This window comes from Anomaloglossus baeobatrachus, chromosome 1 (genome assembly GCF_048569485.1).
Source record: "Anomaloglossus baeobatrachus isolate aAnoBae1 chromosome 1, aAnoBae1.hap1, whole genome shotgun sequence".
In the NCBI taxonomy this organism is placed as follows: Eukaryota; Metazoa; Chordata; class Amphibia; order Anura; family Aromobatidae; genus Anomaloglossus; species Anomaloglossus baeobatrachus.
The window spans coordinates 203,755,835-203,774,272 of record NC_134353.1 but is presented as its reverse complement, the minus strand read 5'-3'; the positions used below and the strand labels follow the sequence as shown (position 1 = coordinate 203,774,272).

At 44.7% G+C, this 18,438-nt stretch overlaps 1 protein-coding gene across 5 annotated transcripts in view; it reads left to right on the top strand.

Annotated features, from left to right (window-relative positions):
• The window catches only part of ARFIP1 (ARF interacting protein 1), a 189,705-nt gene that overhangs the window by 123,248 nt on the left and 48,019 nt on the right, over positions 1–18,438 (top strand). For all 5 annotated transcript variants that reach the window (XM_075347794.1, XM_075347817.1, XM_075347811.1 and 2 more), the window contains one exon: positions 5,461–5,682. In XM_075347794.1, the coding sequence (XP_075203909.1) occupies positions 5,461–5,682 (222 nt within the window). The remainder of the gene's footprint in view (positions 1–5,460; positions 5,683–18,438) is intronic.

Below are 18,438 nucleotides of genomic sequence, written 5' to 3'. Positions count from 1 at the left end.
TGTATTCTCTTGATGTCAGTTTTATTAGGCACCTTGTGCTGTAAGTTTATGGACCGCAATTATGTACATTGCTAAATACCCTGATAAATCCATCCTGGTACGGGAGAATATGCTTTTCACCAAGCTATAACTTACTGTATTAATTAGTGAACCTGCAGAACGAGGCTGGAGGATGTCTTCCCTGCCGTGACTATAACGAGCTCTTCTGTCGGATCTGTGCCCTAGGGAGCAGATAAACCGTCCACCTCCTCTAATTACGAAGACAAGGAGCTTACCGGGGAATTGATGCATCTGCGGCCCCTGACTCATCAGACCGGTGGAGGCTGTAGAAGTGCAATGATGGCTTTATTGGATTCAGATTCTTCACTCACTTTTGCAGTGATCAGTTGGTTATATCCATATTTTTAGCTATACATTGGCTTAATTTTATCTGTAAGGTCGAGCACTCTGCGGATTCAGGAATCTATCAAAGTATCCAATAGACCGACCATATTAGGGTATGTGCGCACGCTGCGTTCTTGATTTGACATAAAAAAAAATGCACCCTCTGGTAGACTTGACAACTGTAAACACTGCGTTTGACAAAAAAAAAGCCGTGAAAACGCATGCGTTTTCAATGCGTTTTTGTCAGTGCGTTTTTAATGGAGAAATAAAATGATAGGATATAATTGATAGCTAGAATAGATAGAATAGAACTGATAGAACATATAGAATAGTTAATAAGAATAGGTAGAATAGAAAGAAATAACAGAATAGCTCGATAGAGGGATAGCTAGCTTGGCCAGGTTGTTTTTTTTGTTTTACGTTTTTGGGGTAAAAAAAAAGTGTGGTCCCCCCCCCATCTTTCATGTCCAGAACAAAAACAGAAGCAGCTGCAGGCTGCAACCCTCAGCTCTCCTCTGTACCTTGGCTGATTACAGCAGATAACTGGGGCTCATATTATAATGGGTGTAAAAGGCCATTGTTATTTGGCCCTTTCCAACCTAATAATAGCAGCCCACAGCCGCCCCAGAAGTGGCGCATAAATAAGATACACCAATTCTGGCGCTTGACCCAGCTATTCCCATTGCCCTGGTGCGGTAGCAAACTGAGTAATATGAAGTTAATGGCAGCCCACAGCAGCAACAAAGTCCTAGATTAGTGATGGCAGTTGTCTGAGACCCTGCCCCATCACTAATCTGTAAGTGAAAGTAAATAAATACATACACCCCCAAAATCCTTTATTTGGAATAAGATACAAAAAACACCCTCTTTCATCACTTTTTTAACCCCAAGACACCCTGCAGGTCCAAAATAATCCACAAGAGGTCCCACGACGATTCAGCTCTGCTACATCCTTGTCCTGTCAAAGTGAGCACCATAGAGCATGACTGCCCACTGACAGCAGACAGAGCTGTGCAATGAGAATGAACTCTGGTGAACCTCTGATGTCAGTACCGCCACACGGGCAGTAGTGCGGGGCCTGCAGTTGTGACGTCAAGGTTCACCAGAGTTCATTCTCATCGCGTGGCTCTGGCTCTGTCGTGGCCTGATTTGTGGTGACAGGTAAAGAACCCTTGCTGTGACCATAAATCACCTGAGTGACAGCACAGCTGATCGTGCTGCTCACTTCAGTCACTCTGGTGATTTGAAGTCACAGCTGGAGGACTTCAGCTGTGGCAGTGGCTAACCTGAGTGACATCACTGCTGATAGTATAACTCCAGTTGCTGCGTGGAGGTCACAACGTGCAGTCTTGTTCTATGGCGCTCTCTGTGAGTGTCAGATGTAGCAGTGCTGGAAGCGTCGTGGGACCTCGTGTGGATTAGATCGGACCTGGAGGGTTTTTTGGGAAGTTAACCCCTTTACAACCGGACGATTTTTCGCTTTCCTTTTTTTTTTTTTTTTTTCTTCGCAATTCAGAGACGTAACTTTTTTTATTTTTCAGTCAATATGGTCATGTTAGGGCTCATTTTTTGCGGAATGAGCTGTACTTTTAAATGAAACCATAAGTTTTACCATATAGTGTACTGGAAAACGGCAAAAAAAAATTCCAAATGCAGAAAAATTGCAAAAAAAAAGTGTGATAGCCCTATTGTTTTTAAGATATTTTATTTCCTGTGTTCACTATATGGTACAACTGATGTGTGGGTGTGATGCCTCAGGTCAGTGCGAGTTCGTAGACACCAAACATGTATAGGTTATTACTTTTATATAAGGGGGTAAAAAAAATCGGAAGTTTGTCCGTAAAAAGTGGCGCACGTTTTACGCCATATTCCGTGACCCGTAGCGTTCTCATTTTTCGGTATATATGGCTCAGTGACTGCTTATTTTTTGCGTCTCGAGCTGACGTTTGTAACGGTACCATTTTTGCGCAGATGCTACGTTTCAATCACCTGTTATTGCATTTTGCGCAAAAATTGTGGCGACAGTCATTTTGGCGTTTGGAATTTTTTTGCCGCTACACTATTGACTGATCAGATTAATTGATTTTATATTTTGATCGGACGTTTCTGAACGCGGCGATACCAAATGAGTTATTTATTTATTTTTTTTAACACTTTAATTATCAATGGGGCAAAAGGGGGGTGATTTGAACTTTTAGGTTTTTTGTTTTTTTTTTTTACTTTTTTTTTAAAATTTTACTAGTCCCCCTAGGGGGCTATAGCGATCAGCAATCCGATCGCTCTTCCCTATCTGCTGATCACAGCTATACAGCTGTAAACAGCAGATACGCTCACTTTCTGATTCACTCGGCTCCGGGCCGAGTGAAACTGAAAGTAGTTCATGTCTAGCACAGGAGTCATCACAAGACCCTGTGCTACCATGACAACCACCGGAAGTCACGTGATCACATCACGTGACTTCCGGTATCGGGCGGTAAGTAAAAGTTTACCGCGATCACTATTATAATGGCGCTGCCACATATTGACAGCGCCATTTATGGGGTTAAACAGCATGAGCAGATAACGATTCTGCTGGTGCCTAGCAGGCACACACCTCAGCTGTGAAAATCAGCTGAGATGTGTGCCGATCCCGGCATGCTGCCGGTGGCAGACCGTAACATTATGACCGCTAGCACGTAATATAACTGCCCGTGGTCGTTAAGGGGTTAATAAAGTGGTGAAAGAGGGTGCTTTTTTGTCTTTTATGTCAAAAAAAGGAGTTTTCGGTGTTCGTGTTTATTTACTTTCACTTACAGATTAGTGATGAGAGGGTGTTTCATAGACGACTGCCCTCACTAAGCTAGGACTTAGTGGCAGCTATGGGCTGCCATTAACTCTTTATTACACTGCCACCGCACCAGGGCAATCGGGATGAGCCGGGTCTTTTGCATCTAATGGACGCAGCAATTCCGGGCAGCTGCTGGCTGATATTTTTAGGCTGGATGACTTCCAAAAACGTGGGTCTCCCCAGCCTGAGAATGCCAGCCTCCAGTTTTGAGACTTTGCAGGTTTGACTGCAACCAATCATAGGCGCCGGTGGACGGGGGAAGCAGTGACTATGAAATGAGCCTAATGAGCGGGTGCAGTGAATATGAAATGAGCTTAATGAGCGGCCGGCACTATCAGAAGCAGGGTGATAGCCACGGGAGCAGTGTGACAGCCACACCTGCGTTTCTGTTGAGAACGGATCCAAAAAGCAACATAAACGTGATGCAAACGCACAGCTAACATTTTGGTTGCATTTTGGACACACCTCATTCACTTCAATGGCTGGCAAAACGTGACCAAAACTCAAAGAATGAACATGGGTTTTTTTTTTGTTTTTTTTTTTTTAAGGCCAAGATTTTGACAAATATTTGTCAAACAAAATGCTGCCCAGAAAAATCAACATGCGGATGGAAATTTTGATTTCTCAGACTTTGCTGGGGAAGCGAAACGCATGCATTTGGTCATTGACACAGTGTAGTTTAAAACTCGACCAAAGCGCAAGAAAAATACAACGTCCAGAAAGACCCTAAGGCCCTGTGCCCACGGGAGCTTGTTCCTGCGGATTTTGCCGTGGAAAACCTGCGGATTTATCTGGATTGTCCAGACACTCCCCATGTTATCCTACGGTACATGAGGAGTGTCTGTGACCATGCTGCGGTTTGTGCAGCTGCGGAATTTGCAGCGGATGTCCCGCAGCCGCACATAACTGCATGTCAATTATTCCTGCGGATTTACCTGCGGAAATCTGCCTTGGTCCCATACTTACCTGCCTTGATAGCAGACACCCGAGTCAGGATGGCAGTGTAGCTAGGAGCAGGAAGGAGGAGGTGGGCGGGCGGGGCCTGCACAAGCTCCGGTCATGTGACAGCCACAGCTCGTTCAGGCCCGCCCATCTTTTCCTGCACAGTGCAGACGCTCAGACACGGCGGCCAGAACGTGAAGTGGTGCGTGATGGAGGTAAGTATAAACGCTCCGATCACTTCAGCACTTGTCCTGCATTGAGGATGCAGTGCTGAAGCCATGGTACTGTATCCTCAATGCAGAATGCCCGCACCATATCCGCAGGACATTCCGCAATACAACCGCAGCATGGAAACAGACAAAGTTGTGCTTCGGTTTTCTGGGAGCTCCTGCGGAATGTCCTGCGGATATAATCGCAGGACACTTTTCCCTGTGGGCACATAGCCTAAAGGTTTCCCGTTACTGTATGTTTTCCAGTTTGGATTAGTCTTTTTTTCTCGAGCAGGATATACAAATATTTGCCCCTTGTGTTCTAACCAGCTTGTTTTTGATGGGACACCATTACGGTGAAATGCTAAATGGATTACTTTGGGTATTATGCCTTCACATGAACTTTATGGCAAATAAGCAGTTGGTATTTTTTACAATTTAAACTGAGATTAGTTGACTCTTAAAATCGCTGTGCAAAAAAAAATCTAATGAATTCCATCCTACAATATGTGTTCCGAAATCTCTCTGGCGAACTTAATTTTTCTGCTGCCGCCTGAGAAATCTTTAATGTGAACTGTGCCACCTTGATCCACATTTGTATAGAACACTTGTTCACATCACTTTTCACATCTTTTTTTTGTCACATGTCAAGTGGCTCAGTTTGGGCTTCCATCAGAGTTCCCGAAAAATGGGATTCAGGAGTATCCGCCTACAGGGCCATTGACATCACTTTGTGCTCCAGCAGCATCTGCCTTTTCGAGGATCTGGACGACTGCATTTTTGCACCAGCCTCAAAATGGTGGCCACTGCCAGCAATGAGATCAGATGGAGTGCAAAGTGACTGTCTGCTTCACTGAAGTCAATAGCCCCGTTGGCGATTTATGCCTTAACACCAGTTTTCAGATGGAAGCTTCAACAGAGCCTCCGAAATGTGGAAAAAGCAGGATCTCAACCCAACTTAAGAGGTATGAAATTTATTATTAGATATTAAATATTTGTTGTTGGTAAACCTAATCTAATATGCAAATTATGTCAAGTTATCTACTTAAGAATGTTTAATTGGGTTACTCAAAGTGCATTGGTTTTTATTCTGTGCAGTGCACCCGGCAGATTCTCTCCGAGAAGCTAGGACGTGGCTCAAGAACAGTAGACCTGGAATTAGAAGCACAGATAGAAATTCTACGAGACAACAAAAAGAAATATGAACATATACTAAAGCTTGCTCAGACGCTGTCCTCACAGCTCTATCAGATGGTCCAGACCCAGAGACACCTAGGCGATGCCTTTGCAGATCTCAGCTTAAAATCTATAGAGTTACATGTGAGTATGAGCTGTTTATATAATTTGTTTCCAATCATTTACCTAATTCTTACTTTTGTTAATACACAGTACAATCATGTGAAAATAATTTAAAATGTAAAATGCATCCATTCATCACAATGAAATGCATCTAAATTACAGGTATATCTTAGAATGGAAATGTATTAAGAGTTTGGGTGCACATAATTTGCATAAAATCGGACACAACGGTAATCGCTTACTACTGGACGGGAGATGGGAGAACTTGATTAGTATATTGTAGGGTATTAGAACTGTGATCAGATCAGTGAAAGTACATGGCATATAAAGGACTAATTAATAGAGATCGGCGAACCCGCAGATGTTCGGGTTTGTCGAATCCAGCTGGACTTTAAAAGTGCGGTTCGGGGCTTGAACCCGAATATGTGCCCGGATGCCGAACCCTTTAAGTCTATGAGGACCTAAGTGGCTGCAAAAGGAATGAAAATGGGGATTCGTGCAGGACAGTTATACTTAGTGCGACAGCCATACAGGAGACTGTTTCGAGGTCTGCATATTAGCTTTCATGCATATTCACCGCTTCCCCCGCCCACCCTTTGTGACAGTGTCTGTGATTGGTTGTGGAGTGTAAAAATAAATAAATTGGAAAAAATGACAAAGTCCCCCATATATTGATACATGCTGTGGCCCCCACCTGTGCATTATCTTGGCAGTGTATCAAAATCCAAGGGACCCCATGCAACCAGCTTTTTTTTAATTTAATTTTAAAAGACTGTGTGCAGTCCCCCAAAATTTGATACCTAACAAAGATAAAGCGGATAGCTGGTTATTAGGCTCCACCCAGCCTCAAAATAGCAGCTTGCAGCCACCCAGATTAATGTTAAAATGCCGACTCTATACCCAGCTCATACTGATTGCCGTTGAGCAGTGGCAAACTGGGTAATATAAGGGATTAATAACAGCTGTAACTTGTCAAAAATCATAGCTGTCATCAAGCCCGAGGTTAGTAATCGGGAGGGGGTCTATGATCTCTGTCGACTATTAACCTAAGTACCACTGTGAGACTTTGACAGCAGCATTTACAATGCACAAGCATGGGGAAGCATCATTCTATGCAATCGTGGAATGCCGATGGGTTGCTATCAGAGTCGGAGGTCTGTTGAAGACCTCCATGCCTGTCATCATGGAGCTCCCTTCAAACCCAGTCTGTAGCCAGTCTTCAAAGGAGACCGTGATGTGATTTTTACTATATCCTGCAATGCTGTGGTATTGCTAAATATAGTACAAGCGATCAGTTGATTGCAGGTTCAAGTCCCCTAAGGGAACTAATAAATGCAGCTTACAAAAAAAGAAGAAAAACAACATAAGTTCACATCTCTCCTTCCCTTTTCCTCCATTAAAGATAATACTCACATGTGGAATTGCAACATCCATAAAAGTCTGAACTATAAAAACAATTAACCTGATCGGTAAATGCTGCAAACTGAAAATAATTCACAAGACAAAAATTACGAGATTTTTGCTGTTGCAAGATTGCAAATGAAGCCATAAGAATCAATTAAAATGTCATATTTATCCCAAAATTATATCTATAAAACAATCGTCTCACCCAGCAAAAGATAATCCCTAGTATGATTCCATTAACAAATGCATGAAAACGTTACGAGTCTCGGAAATGTTGTCATACCACATTTGCACTGCAGGTGTCCTATTCACAGTGCTTCCTCTTCCGTCTCGCAGGCAGCCAGTGTGAGGGCAGGGGCAATACAGCAGAGCTGTAAGTGTTTGCAATATGACAAGTTTAAACTCTGCTGTACTGATAGTTATAATCAGGCACTTCTATGCAGCAGAGGACAAGTGCGGCTGAAAATATTTGTAATATAGTACATCAGAAGTTAACTTTGTTGTATGTGCTGATCTCGCTGCAGAGCTGTGCATGATTGACAGAGCAAAGTGTTGGTCTTTACATGTCTCAAACTGGTAATGCCCCTTTGATTTACAATAATCACTGGAGGCAGATTCTCAGGGAGATCAATGTCCAGGCCAAAGATCTTAACAGCTCATTTGCACATAAGAAAATTATGGATTTCTCTTGAGTAAAACATCTGATTGCTAATGTCAAGGATGATTTTATTCAGCTCTCCATGACCTATCGTATTTTTAGGACTATAAGACGCATCCTGGTTTTAAAGGAGGAAAATAAAAAAAAATTTAAGTAAAAAATGTGGTCATGACACACTTATGGTGCGAGGATCTGCTGCTGACATTGTTATGGGGGTAATGTCCCCAAATTCTCTACTAAGGTACCCCATCCTGGTAATGATCCTCCTGCCTTGTATATGATCCCCATCCTTGTATAAATGTCCCTCACCCTGGTATAACCCGCATCCTAATAAATACCCCCATCCTGTTATATACCTCCATCCTGTTATATACCTCCATCCTGATCTATACCTCCATCCTGATCTATACCTCCATCCTGATCCTATACCTCCATCCTGCTATATACACCCATCCTGCTCATAATATACCCCCATCCTGGTATATGCCCTCATACTGCTATATACCCCTATCCTGGTATATGGCCTATATCCTATGGAACAGAATAAAAATAAACATTTATACTCACTTTTCCTCACTCCCTGCAGCATCGATCATCTTCCTCTCTGTGTCAGCAGCAGCGCCGCTGACCTGTGTGGAGCCGTTCCCTGCAGTATCGCGATGTCCTCCTGTCTGCCGGCCGCTGATGTGTGTGGAGAGCGGTGAGCACAGCGATGACGTCATCCGTGTGCTCACTGTTCTCTACACAGATCAGCTGACCAGCAGACAGGAGAAGATCGCGATGCTGCTGTATAACTGTGAGTATACTATACTGATTCACTGCACCCCGTACTGATGATGATGCTCGGGGGGCAGTGAATACAGCCGCATACGATCACTCCAGGCTGTAGTTGCCAGGGGTGATCACAGGGGCCAGCTATTTACTATGCGTGCATCCCTTGCCCATCATCCCTCCGACCTGTCAGCGCCGGCTTCAGTGCTGACAGATGATGGGCGGGAGGATGAGTCCTCATATGAAATGAGCGGGCGCACGTGGTCACTGCAGTGGCTGCTACAGCCTGCTCATGCTGCCGGTGACCCGCTCCATCGCAGCACCCTTATTCCCCGCAGCCATACATTCAGACTAGAAGACGCACCTCCCACTTTTCCCCAACATTTGGGGAAAAAAAGTCTTACAGTCCGAAAAATACGGTACATTCGCATGGTGTTGTGTGTAATGCTGTTTTGAATACTTCAAGGGGTGCAGTTTTTAACTCCGTCCTAATAGGGCAGTTTGCTGTTTTGTTTTTTTTCTCCCCCCTTCTTCCAGAAGCCATAACTTTTTTTTCCCCCCATTGATACAGCCATGTGATGGCTTGTTTTTGGGGACTAGTTGTAGTTTTGAATGATTTGAATTTACCATGTGATTTACTAGAAAGCTGGAAAAACAATTCTAAGTACAGCGAAAAAGTGCAATTCTGCAATTTTATGCTTGTATTTACAATGGCCATTATATGGTAAAAATGATCGGGCACCAGGACCCTCCAGTTCATTACAATTATAGAGATCTCAAACATGCAGTTTTGGTTTTTTTTTCTTTTCATTTTTCACCTCTTAACGACCGCGGGCAGTAATATTACGTCCTAGCGGTCATAATGTTACTGCCCGTGGTCTGCCGGCGGCAGCATACCGTGATCGGCACACATCTTAGCTGATTTTCACAGCTGAGATGTGTGCATGCTAGGCACGAGTAGAATCGTTATCTGCTCGTGCCGTTTAACCCGTTAAATGGAGCTGTCAATGGTTTTTTTCGGACAAACTTCCGATTGTTGTTTTTTTTTTAACCCCTTATATAAAAGTAAACCTATACATGTTTGGTGTCTACGAACTCGCACTGACCTGAGGCATCACCCCAACACATCAGTTTTACCATATTTTATTCACTGTGTTCACTATATCTCAAAAACAATAGTGCTACCGCACTTTTTTGCAATTTTTCTGCATTTGGAATTTTTTTGCCGTTTTGTGTGTATTTCATTAATTTTTAAATGGGAGGGGGGGATGGTGTTTTTAACCTTCTTTTTTTTTTTTTCTTCCTCCTCTTAGGGAGTTTGAATCTGCAATTGTGTGATCACTTAGTGTATAAAATATCAGATTTTGTAAATTATGTTGGAAAAAAGAGTGAAATGTTTCTGCTAAAGTTTTTACCCTTCTAGATGGACATAGGTCTTTTTTTCAACCTAAGTAACTAACACCGTAAAACATAAACTAGTTTGAAAATTACAGTCATATGAAAAAGTTTGGGCACCCCTATTAATGTTAACCTTTTTTCTTTATAACAATTTGGGTTTTTGCAACAGCTATTTCAGTTTCATATATCTAATAACTGATGGACTGAGTAATATTTCCGCGTTTTTCGGGTGCGTTTTTGCCCAGAAAACTGCATGACTTTGCTTCCCCCAGCAAAGTCTATGAGTTTTCATTTTTCCTGTCTGCACACAGCGTTTTTTTTCAGCTGCATTTTTGTGGTAACCACAAAAACGCAGCATGTCAATTATTCCCTCGTTTTTCACCGCGTTTTTCATCCATTGAGTGCAATGGGATGTTGAAAGACGCAATGAGAAACGCAAATTGTTATTATAGCTATAAACGCAGGAGGTGGGTAGTAAAGTGACATGTACAGGAAGAGGATTCCTTCTGTCAGTAAATACAGAAGCGTGAATCCTCCCGGTACCGTCACCGCCGCTTCCACCTCCAGTCCTGTGCATGTATGCTGCCGTGCAGCGCCATGTCTGGGTGGGAGATTGAGGCAGCTGTGAAAACAAAAGTGAATAGTAGAAAAAAAAGTCATACTCGCGTGTCTGCAGCCTCCCGACATGTCCGCTCCCAGCTCCTCTCAGGCTATCGCCGCTCCGGCTGTGTGCAGTCTCCCCGGGTACGATGCCTGCAGGACCCTGGCGATGGATCACCTGACGATCACCTGACGATCACCTGACGATCACCTGACGATCACCTGACGATCACCTGACGATCACCTGACGATCACCTGACGATCACCTGACGATCACCTGACGATCACCTGACGATCACCTGACGATCACCTGACGATCACCTGACGATCACCTGACGATCACCTGACGATCACCTGACGATCACCTGACGATCACCTGACGATCACCTGACGATCACCTGACGATCACCTGACGATCACCTGACGATCACCTGACGATCACCTGACGATCACCTGACGATCACCTGACGATCACCTGACGATCACCTGACGATCACCTGACGATCACCTGACGATCACCTGACGATCACCTGACGATCACCTGACGATCACCTGACGATCACCTGACGATCACCTGACGATCACCTGACGATCACCTGACGATCACCTGACGATCACCTGACGATCACCTGACGATCACCTGACGATCACCTGACGATCACCTGACGATCACCTGACGATCACCTGACGATCACCTGACGATCACCTGACGATCACCTGACGATCACCTGACGATCACCTGACGATCACCTGACGATCACCTGACGATCACCTGACGATCACCTGACGATCACCTGACTCGTCAGGTGACTGCATAAGTATCGCGGTGACGCGGGCGTCTGGCCGGCTTCACCTATCAGCCGATAATCGGACGGGATCAGACTCGCTCCAGGAGCTGCCGGTAATCGGCACAGAAGTTAGTTAGTTTGTTTGGTTTTTTTTTGCACTGATGCATCAGCTGATATATATGTATAAAAGCCGTTTATACAATCAGCTGCTGTGTGATGTGATTCACTTCCTTGATCCTGACACATCATCTGATCGGTATGCCTTCCAGCAAACTGATCAGATATTGGATCCGGATTGAACGGCGCGGAGCCCTTGACCCAGAATTATTGCGGAGTGGGGCTCTTTATTTCAATAAAGATGGAGTCACTAATTGTGTTGTGTTTTATTTCTAATACAAATATTTTTGTGGGGTTTTTTTTTGTTTTTTTTTATCTTTACTAGAAATTCATGGTGGCCATGCCTAATATTGGTGTGACACCATGAATTTCGGGCCTAGAGCCAGCTGATAATACACAGCTAGCCCTAACTCCATTATTACCAAGCAAGCCACCGTCACCAGGGCAGCTGGAAGAGTTGGATACAGTGCCAGAAGATGGCGCTTCTATGAAAGCACCATTTTCTGGGGTGGCTGCGGACTGCAATTCGCAGCGGGGGTGTCCAGAAAGCATGAGCACCCTGCACTGTGGATTCCAATCCCCAGCTGCCTAGTTGTACCCGGCTGGACACAAAAATTAGGCGAAGCTCACGTTGTTTTTTTTTTTTTTTTATTTCATGAAATTCATGAAAGAAAAAAAAAAGGGCTTCTCTATATTTTTGGTTCCCAGCCGGGTACAAATTGGCAGCTGGGGGTTGGGGGCAGCCCGTACCTGCCTGCTGTACCCGGCTAGCATGCAAAAATATGGCGAAGCCCACGTAATTTTTTTTGTTTGGGGGGGGGCAAAGAAATCCTGCATACAGTCCTGGAAGGAGGATGCTGAGCCTTGTAGTTCGACAGCTGCTGTCTGCTCTCCTGCATACACTATTGGATGGAGGATGCTGAGCCTTGTAGGTCTGCTCCCCCTGACTCTCCCTCAAGCATACAGTCCTGGATGGAGCATGCTGAGCCTTGTAGTTCTGCAGCTGCTGTCTTCTCTCCTGCATACACTATTGGATGGAGGTAGAAAGAGGTTTTTTGCCCAGCTCACCTGTGTGATGGAAGCCAGTGATCCTGGGCTGTGCACGGAGAAGAGGTTTGGAGAGCCAGTCCATGTGCATTGAAATTGGTTAAAGGATTTCACCAGCACAAAACTCCAGGCATTTTGTTCTTTAACATAAAACTTCCTTTATTTTCTTATCATTAAAAAGTCCATGCTATGGTGGTCAAGCCCATGTCAGAGAGGACGCGTTTCGAACATCCAGTTCTTATTCAGTCTCTCAGATACTTTATTTTTTTTTTTACTTTTGTTTTATTTTAAAGAACAAAATGCCTGGAGTTTTGTGCTGGTGAAATCCTTTAACCAACTATTGGATGGAGTATGCTGAGCCTTGTAGTTCTGCAGCTGCTGTCTGCTCTCCTGCATACACTAGTGGAGAATGAAGAACATATTGAAGAAGGAAATTACATTAGACCTTTTTTTTTTTGTTCACTGATAAAAAAAAAACGCATAAAGACCCAGTGAGCAAAAACGCACCAAATCGCAGCAAAAACGTGCGCGTTTTTGCCGCGGGTGCGTTTTTGTGCATTTTTTGCCGCAAAAAACGCAGCGTCAAAAAAACGCAGTGTGTGAACCTAGCCTTAAACTACCACAACTTGGCATCGGAATTAACCAGCCAAGAAAGAAGTGATTCGTCAGTTGCAAAGTTGCTATCAAAATCTTAAATATTTTATTCACAGTGAATTCATACAATAAATGTAAACAGAGCCACCTGGGGGACACATGGTTCCAGAATTGTTTATTCATCATATCCTATCCATTAGTCAGCATAACGAAAAAGTGACCATACATCACATCAGTCAGGTATAGTGTTCCATACCATATTAAATAAATCCCAATAAATAGATTCTAATATAGAACAAGGGAAAACGCATTTAAACTGCGGCATTAACCGTTATGGTGCATATCTTAAACCATAAGAGCATACAAAATAGTCATATATGACTTTAAATGTCAGTAAATAATAATATATATATATATATATATATATATATATGTATGTGTGTGTATGCATGTGTATATATGTATGTATATATAATGTGTGTGTGTGTATATATATATATATATATATATATATATGTGTGTATGTATATATATATATAATGTGTGTGTGTATACATACATACATACATACATACATACATACATACATACATACATACATACATACATACATACATACCGTATATGCCGGCGTATAAGACGACTGGGCGTATAAGACGACCCCCAACTTCTGCCCTAAAAATATAGAATTTGGGATATACTCACTGTATAAGACTACCCCGCTCCCAAATGAAAAAAAGTCTGCTTTGATTGCAACATGTTAATTTAATTCCGCGAGAGCCGTACAATATGTTTTTAAAGGGCCATTGACAGATCAATCGCTCCAATGTTCACTTACTACAGCAAGGAATGCTCCTCCCTGCTGTATAAAGCCACAACTGGACTGAAACAATGGTACTACACTCTGCTACAAACAGACACACACAACTCTGCTACAAACAGACAAACACACACAACTCTGCTACATACAGACAAACACATACAACTCTGCTACATACAGACAAACACATACAACTCTGCTACATACAGACAAACACATACAACTCTGCTACATACAGACAAACACACACACACAACTCTGCTACATACAGACAAACACATACAACTCTGCTACATACAGACAAACACATACAACTCTGCTACATACAGACAAATACACACAACTCTGCTGCTCTGTGGGGCCTGCACCCACGGCTCGGCGGGTACAGCACCCGCGGCATCGGCGGAGGGGGGGATAGGCAGGGCATACATCCGGGGGGTTAGAAGCAGCTCACCGGGGCCCATAATGGGGAGGCGGGGAGGGCATTTACCCGATTAGGTCACGGTGGAGAGGGGGCCCACACAGCGCCGGACAGAAGCTCACCTCCTTCATCTGTGGGACTGAGAAGGCGGTAGCTCCGCCCACAGATGAAATTCAAAACAGGATGTCTGCGCGCCTTAAAGTGACGGCGCCGCAGATTGCTGCCGAGGACTGCGGTCCCCGGAACTCGGCCGGGGGCAGCAGAACTATAAAGGCGAGTGGGCCCCGGCCAAGGGACAGGAGAACTGACGAGGCCGAGTGGGCCCCCCCGGCTCTCCAGGGCCCCGGCATTTGCCCATAGACAGGTAGGAGCCCTGTCTGCGAGCCAGATACGGCCATCAAAAGAGCCATATCTGGCTCGCGAGCCATAGGTTCCCGACCCCTGCTGTATGATATATACCGTATTTTTCGCTTTATGAGACGCACCTGATTATAAGACGCACCCCCAAATTTGGTGAAGGAAAAGAGAATTTTTTTTTTTTTAATGTTAAATGGGGTCCATCTTATAATGCCAGTGTCCCTCTAACAAATCATATAGGGTATATGTCCCTCATAGCCCCCCATCCTAAAATTAGCCCCCTTAATCTGGATATGGCCCCCTTATATTGAATATAGCCCCCTTGTGATGGCACACGTTCCCCTGTGCTGCCTATGGTCCCCTGTGGATTGCACACGTTCCCGTGTTAGATAACGCCCCCATGCTGCTGCCCATGGCCCCTATAGATCGCACAAGTCCCCCTGTGTTAGATATCGCCCCCATAGTGCTGCCCATGGCCCCTATAGATCGCACAAGTCCCCCTGTGTTATATATCGCCCCCATAGTGCTGCCCATGGTCCTTATAGATCGCACAAGTCCCCCTGTGTTAGATATCTCCCCCATAGTGCTGCCCATGGTCCCTATAGATCGCACAAGTCCCCCTGTGTTAGATATCGCTCCCATAGTGCTGCCCATGGCCTCTATATAGATCGCACAAAGTCCCCCTTTGTCAGATATCGCCCCCATAGTGCTGCCCATGGCCCCTATAGATCGCACAAGTCCCCCTGTGTTAGATATCGCCCCCATAGTGCTGCCCATGGCCCCTATATAGATCGCACAAGTCCCCCTGTGTTAGATATCGCTCCCATAGTGCTGCCCATGGCCTCTATATAGATCGCACAAGTCCCCCTGTGTTAGATATCGCCCCCATAGTGCTGCCCATGGCCCCTATAGATCGCACAAGTCCCCCTGTGTTAGATATCGCCCCCATAGTGCTGCCCATGGCCCCTATATAGATCGCACAAGTCCCCCTGTGTTAGATATCGCTCCCATAGTGCTGCCCATGGCCTCTATATAGATCGCACAAGTCCCCCTGTGTTAGATATCGCCCCCATAGTGCTGCCCATGGCCCCTATAGATCGCACAAGTCCCCCTGTGTTAGATATCGCCCCCATAGTGCTGCCCATGGCCCCTATATAGATCGCACAAGTCCCCCTGTGTTAGATATCGCCCCCATAGTGCTGCCCATGGCCCCTATAGATCGCACAAGTCCCCCTGTGTTAGATATCGCCCCCATAGTGCTGCCCATGGCTCCTATATAGATCGCACAAGTCCCCCTGTGTTATATATCGCCCCCATAGTGCTGCCCATGGTCCTTATAGATCGCACAAGTCCCCCTGTGTTAGATATCTCCCCCATAGTGCTGCCCATGGTCCCTATAGATCGCACAAGTCCCCCTGTGTTAGATATCGCTCCCATAGTGCTGCCCATGGCCTCTATATAGATCGCACAAGTCCCCCTGTGTCAGATATCGCCCCCATAGTGCTGCCCATGGCCCCTATAGATTGCACAAGTCCCCCTGTGTTAGATATCGCCCCCATAGTGCTGCCCATGGCCCCTATATAGATCGCACAAGTCCCCCTGTGTTAGATATCGCTCCCATAGTGCTGCCCATGGCCTCTATATAGATCGCACAAGTCCCCCTGTGTTAGATATCGCCCCCATAGTGCTGCCCATGGCCCCTATAGATCGCACAAGTCCCCCTGTGTTAGATATCGCCCCCATAGTGCTGCCCATGGCCCCTATATAGATCGCACAAGTCCCCCTGTGTTAGATATCGCCCCCATAGTGCTGCCCATGGCCCCTATAGATCGCACAAGTCCCCCTGTGTCAGATATGGCCCCTAGGCTGCTGCCCAAAGTAAAATAAAACCCTCTTTCCTTATCTCCTCCAGCGCTGAGCTCCCTCCTGTCTGGCTCCGTGCTTCTGTTCTTCCACTTCCTGGTTCTCAGTGCGGTCATGTGATCGGCATAGCAGGCTGAGCTCTCTGCCTGCCTGATCACAGTGGAAGCAGGGACACGGGGAGAAACGCTGCAGGGGTAAGTAAAGCTTTTTTATTTTAGAATGAGCAGCAGCCTGGGGGCCAAATCTAACACAGGGGTGGGCATGTGCGATCACACTGGGACGCAGGCTCATAGAATATGCACCGCTGCCCCAGCCCCTCACTGCGTGCGATTTCAGCACCATTGGAGATGGACAGCGGCTGTGCATATTATATGAGCGGGTGCAGGAGATCAAAGGCTGCAGCCCGCAGCGTTCCCCTGTGCTCCAGAGCTGCTTCCCCCACCTCCCCTGGACGCTGCAGTGTACATATATATATACACACACACACACACCCCCCCCGTATATCCGGCGTATAAGACGTCTCCCCACTGTAGCCATTATTTTAAGGGGGTAAAAAGTCGTCTTATACGCCAGTATATACGGTACATACATACATACGTATATATATAATATATGTATATATATGTATATCTTACGGTATATCTGCCATCATTATGGTATTATACCCTTGTATACTGTGGTGATCGGTGGGATTATATGATAGGAACGGTATACTGACCGATATATTAAATAAAGGGATGTAAATAATTTCCATTTATATTTCCAGCCACACCTACTGGAAATTTTTAATATCAATCAATTACCGTCAATATACATAATACATCACTGCCACCACCTAGCGACCATCCACAGTATCTCAAATGCTAATACGACCACCTGTCAGACTATGATGCACGATCACTAAATAATATACCAAAATTGCAAAGTGCAAAATGCATACCAATCATTGATAAAGAGTACTTACCTTAGTAAATAAGATGCTTGGCCATGCGTCCCGCCACCCCTGACGTACGTTTTGCCGCTCGCTTTATCAAGCGGGTGTGGGTGGAAATATAAATGGGAATTATTTACATCCCTTTATTTAATATATCGGTCAGTATACCGTTCTTATCATATAATCCCACCGATCACCACAGTACACAAGGGTATAATACCATAATGATGGCAGAGATATACCGTAACATATATATATACTAGCTAGTATTTACTGACATTTTAAAGTCATATATGACTATTTTGTATGCTCTTATGGTTTAAGATATGCACCATAACGGTTAATGCCGCAGTTTAAATGCGTTTTCCCTTGTTCTATATTAGCATCTATTTATTGTGATTTATTTAATATGGTATGGAACGCTATACCTGACTGATGTGATGCATGGTCACTTTTTCGTTATGCTGAATAATGGATAGGATATGATGAATAAACAATTCTGGAACAATGTGCCCCCCAGGTGGCTCTCTTGTTTACATATTTATTGTATGAGTTCACTGTGAATAAAATATTTTGGATTTTGATAGCAACTTTGTATTGAATCACTTCTTTCTTGGCTGGTTAATTCCGATGCCAAGTTGTGGTAGTTACAGTTCTTGTTAAGCCCAGAAGTGGCAAGCCAAGACAAATATCAGAAAGGCAGAGAAGGGTGAGAACAGTCAAGGACAATCCAGACCACCTCCAAAGACCTGCAGCATCATCTTGCTGCAGATGGTGTCAATGTGCATCAGTCAACAATACAGCGCACGTTGCACAAGAAGATGTATGGGAGAATGATGCAAAAGAAGCAGTTTCTGCAAGCATGCCACAAACAGAGTCGCCTGAGGTATGCAAAAGCACATTTGGACAAGCCAGTTACATTTTGGAAGAAGGTCCTGTGGACTGATGAATCAAAGATTGAGTTGTTTGGTCATACAAAAAGGCGTTATGCATGGACGCAAAAAA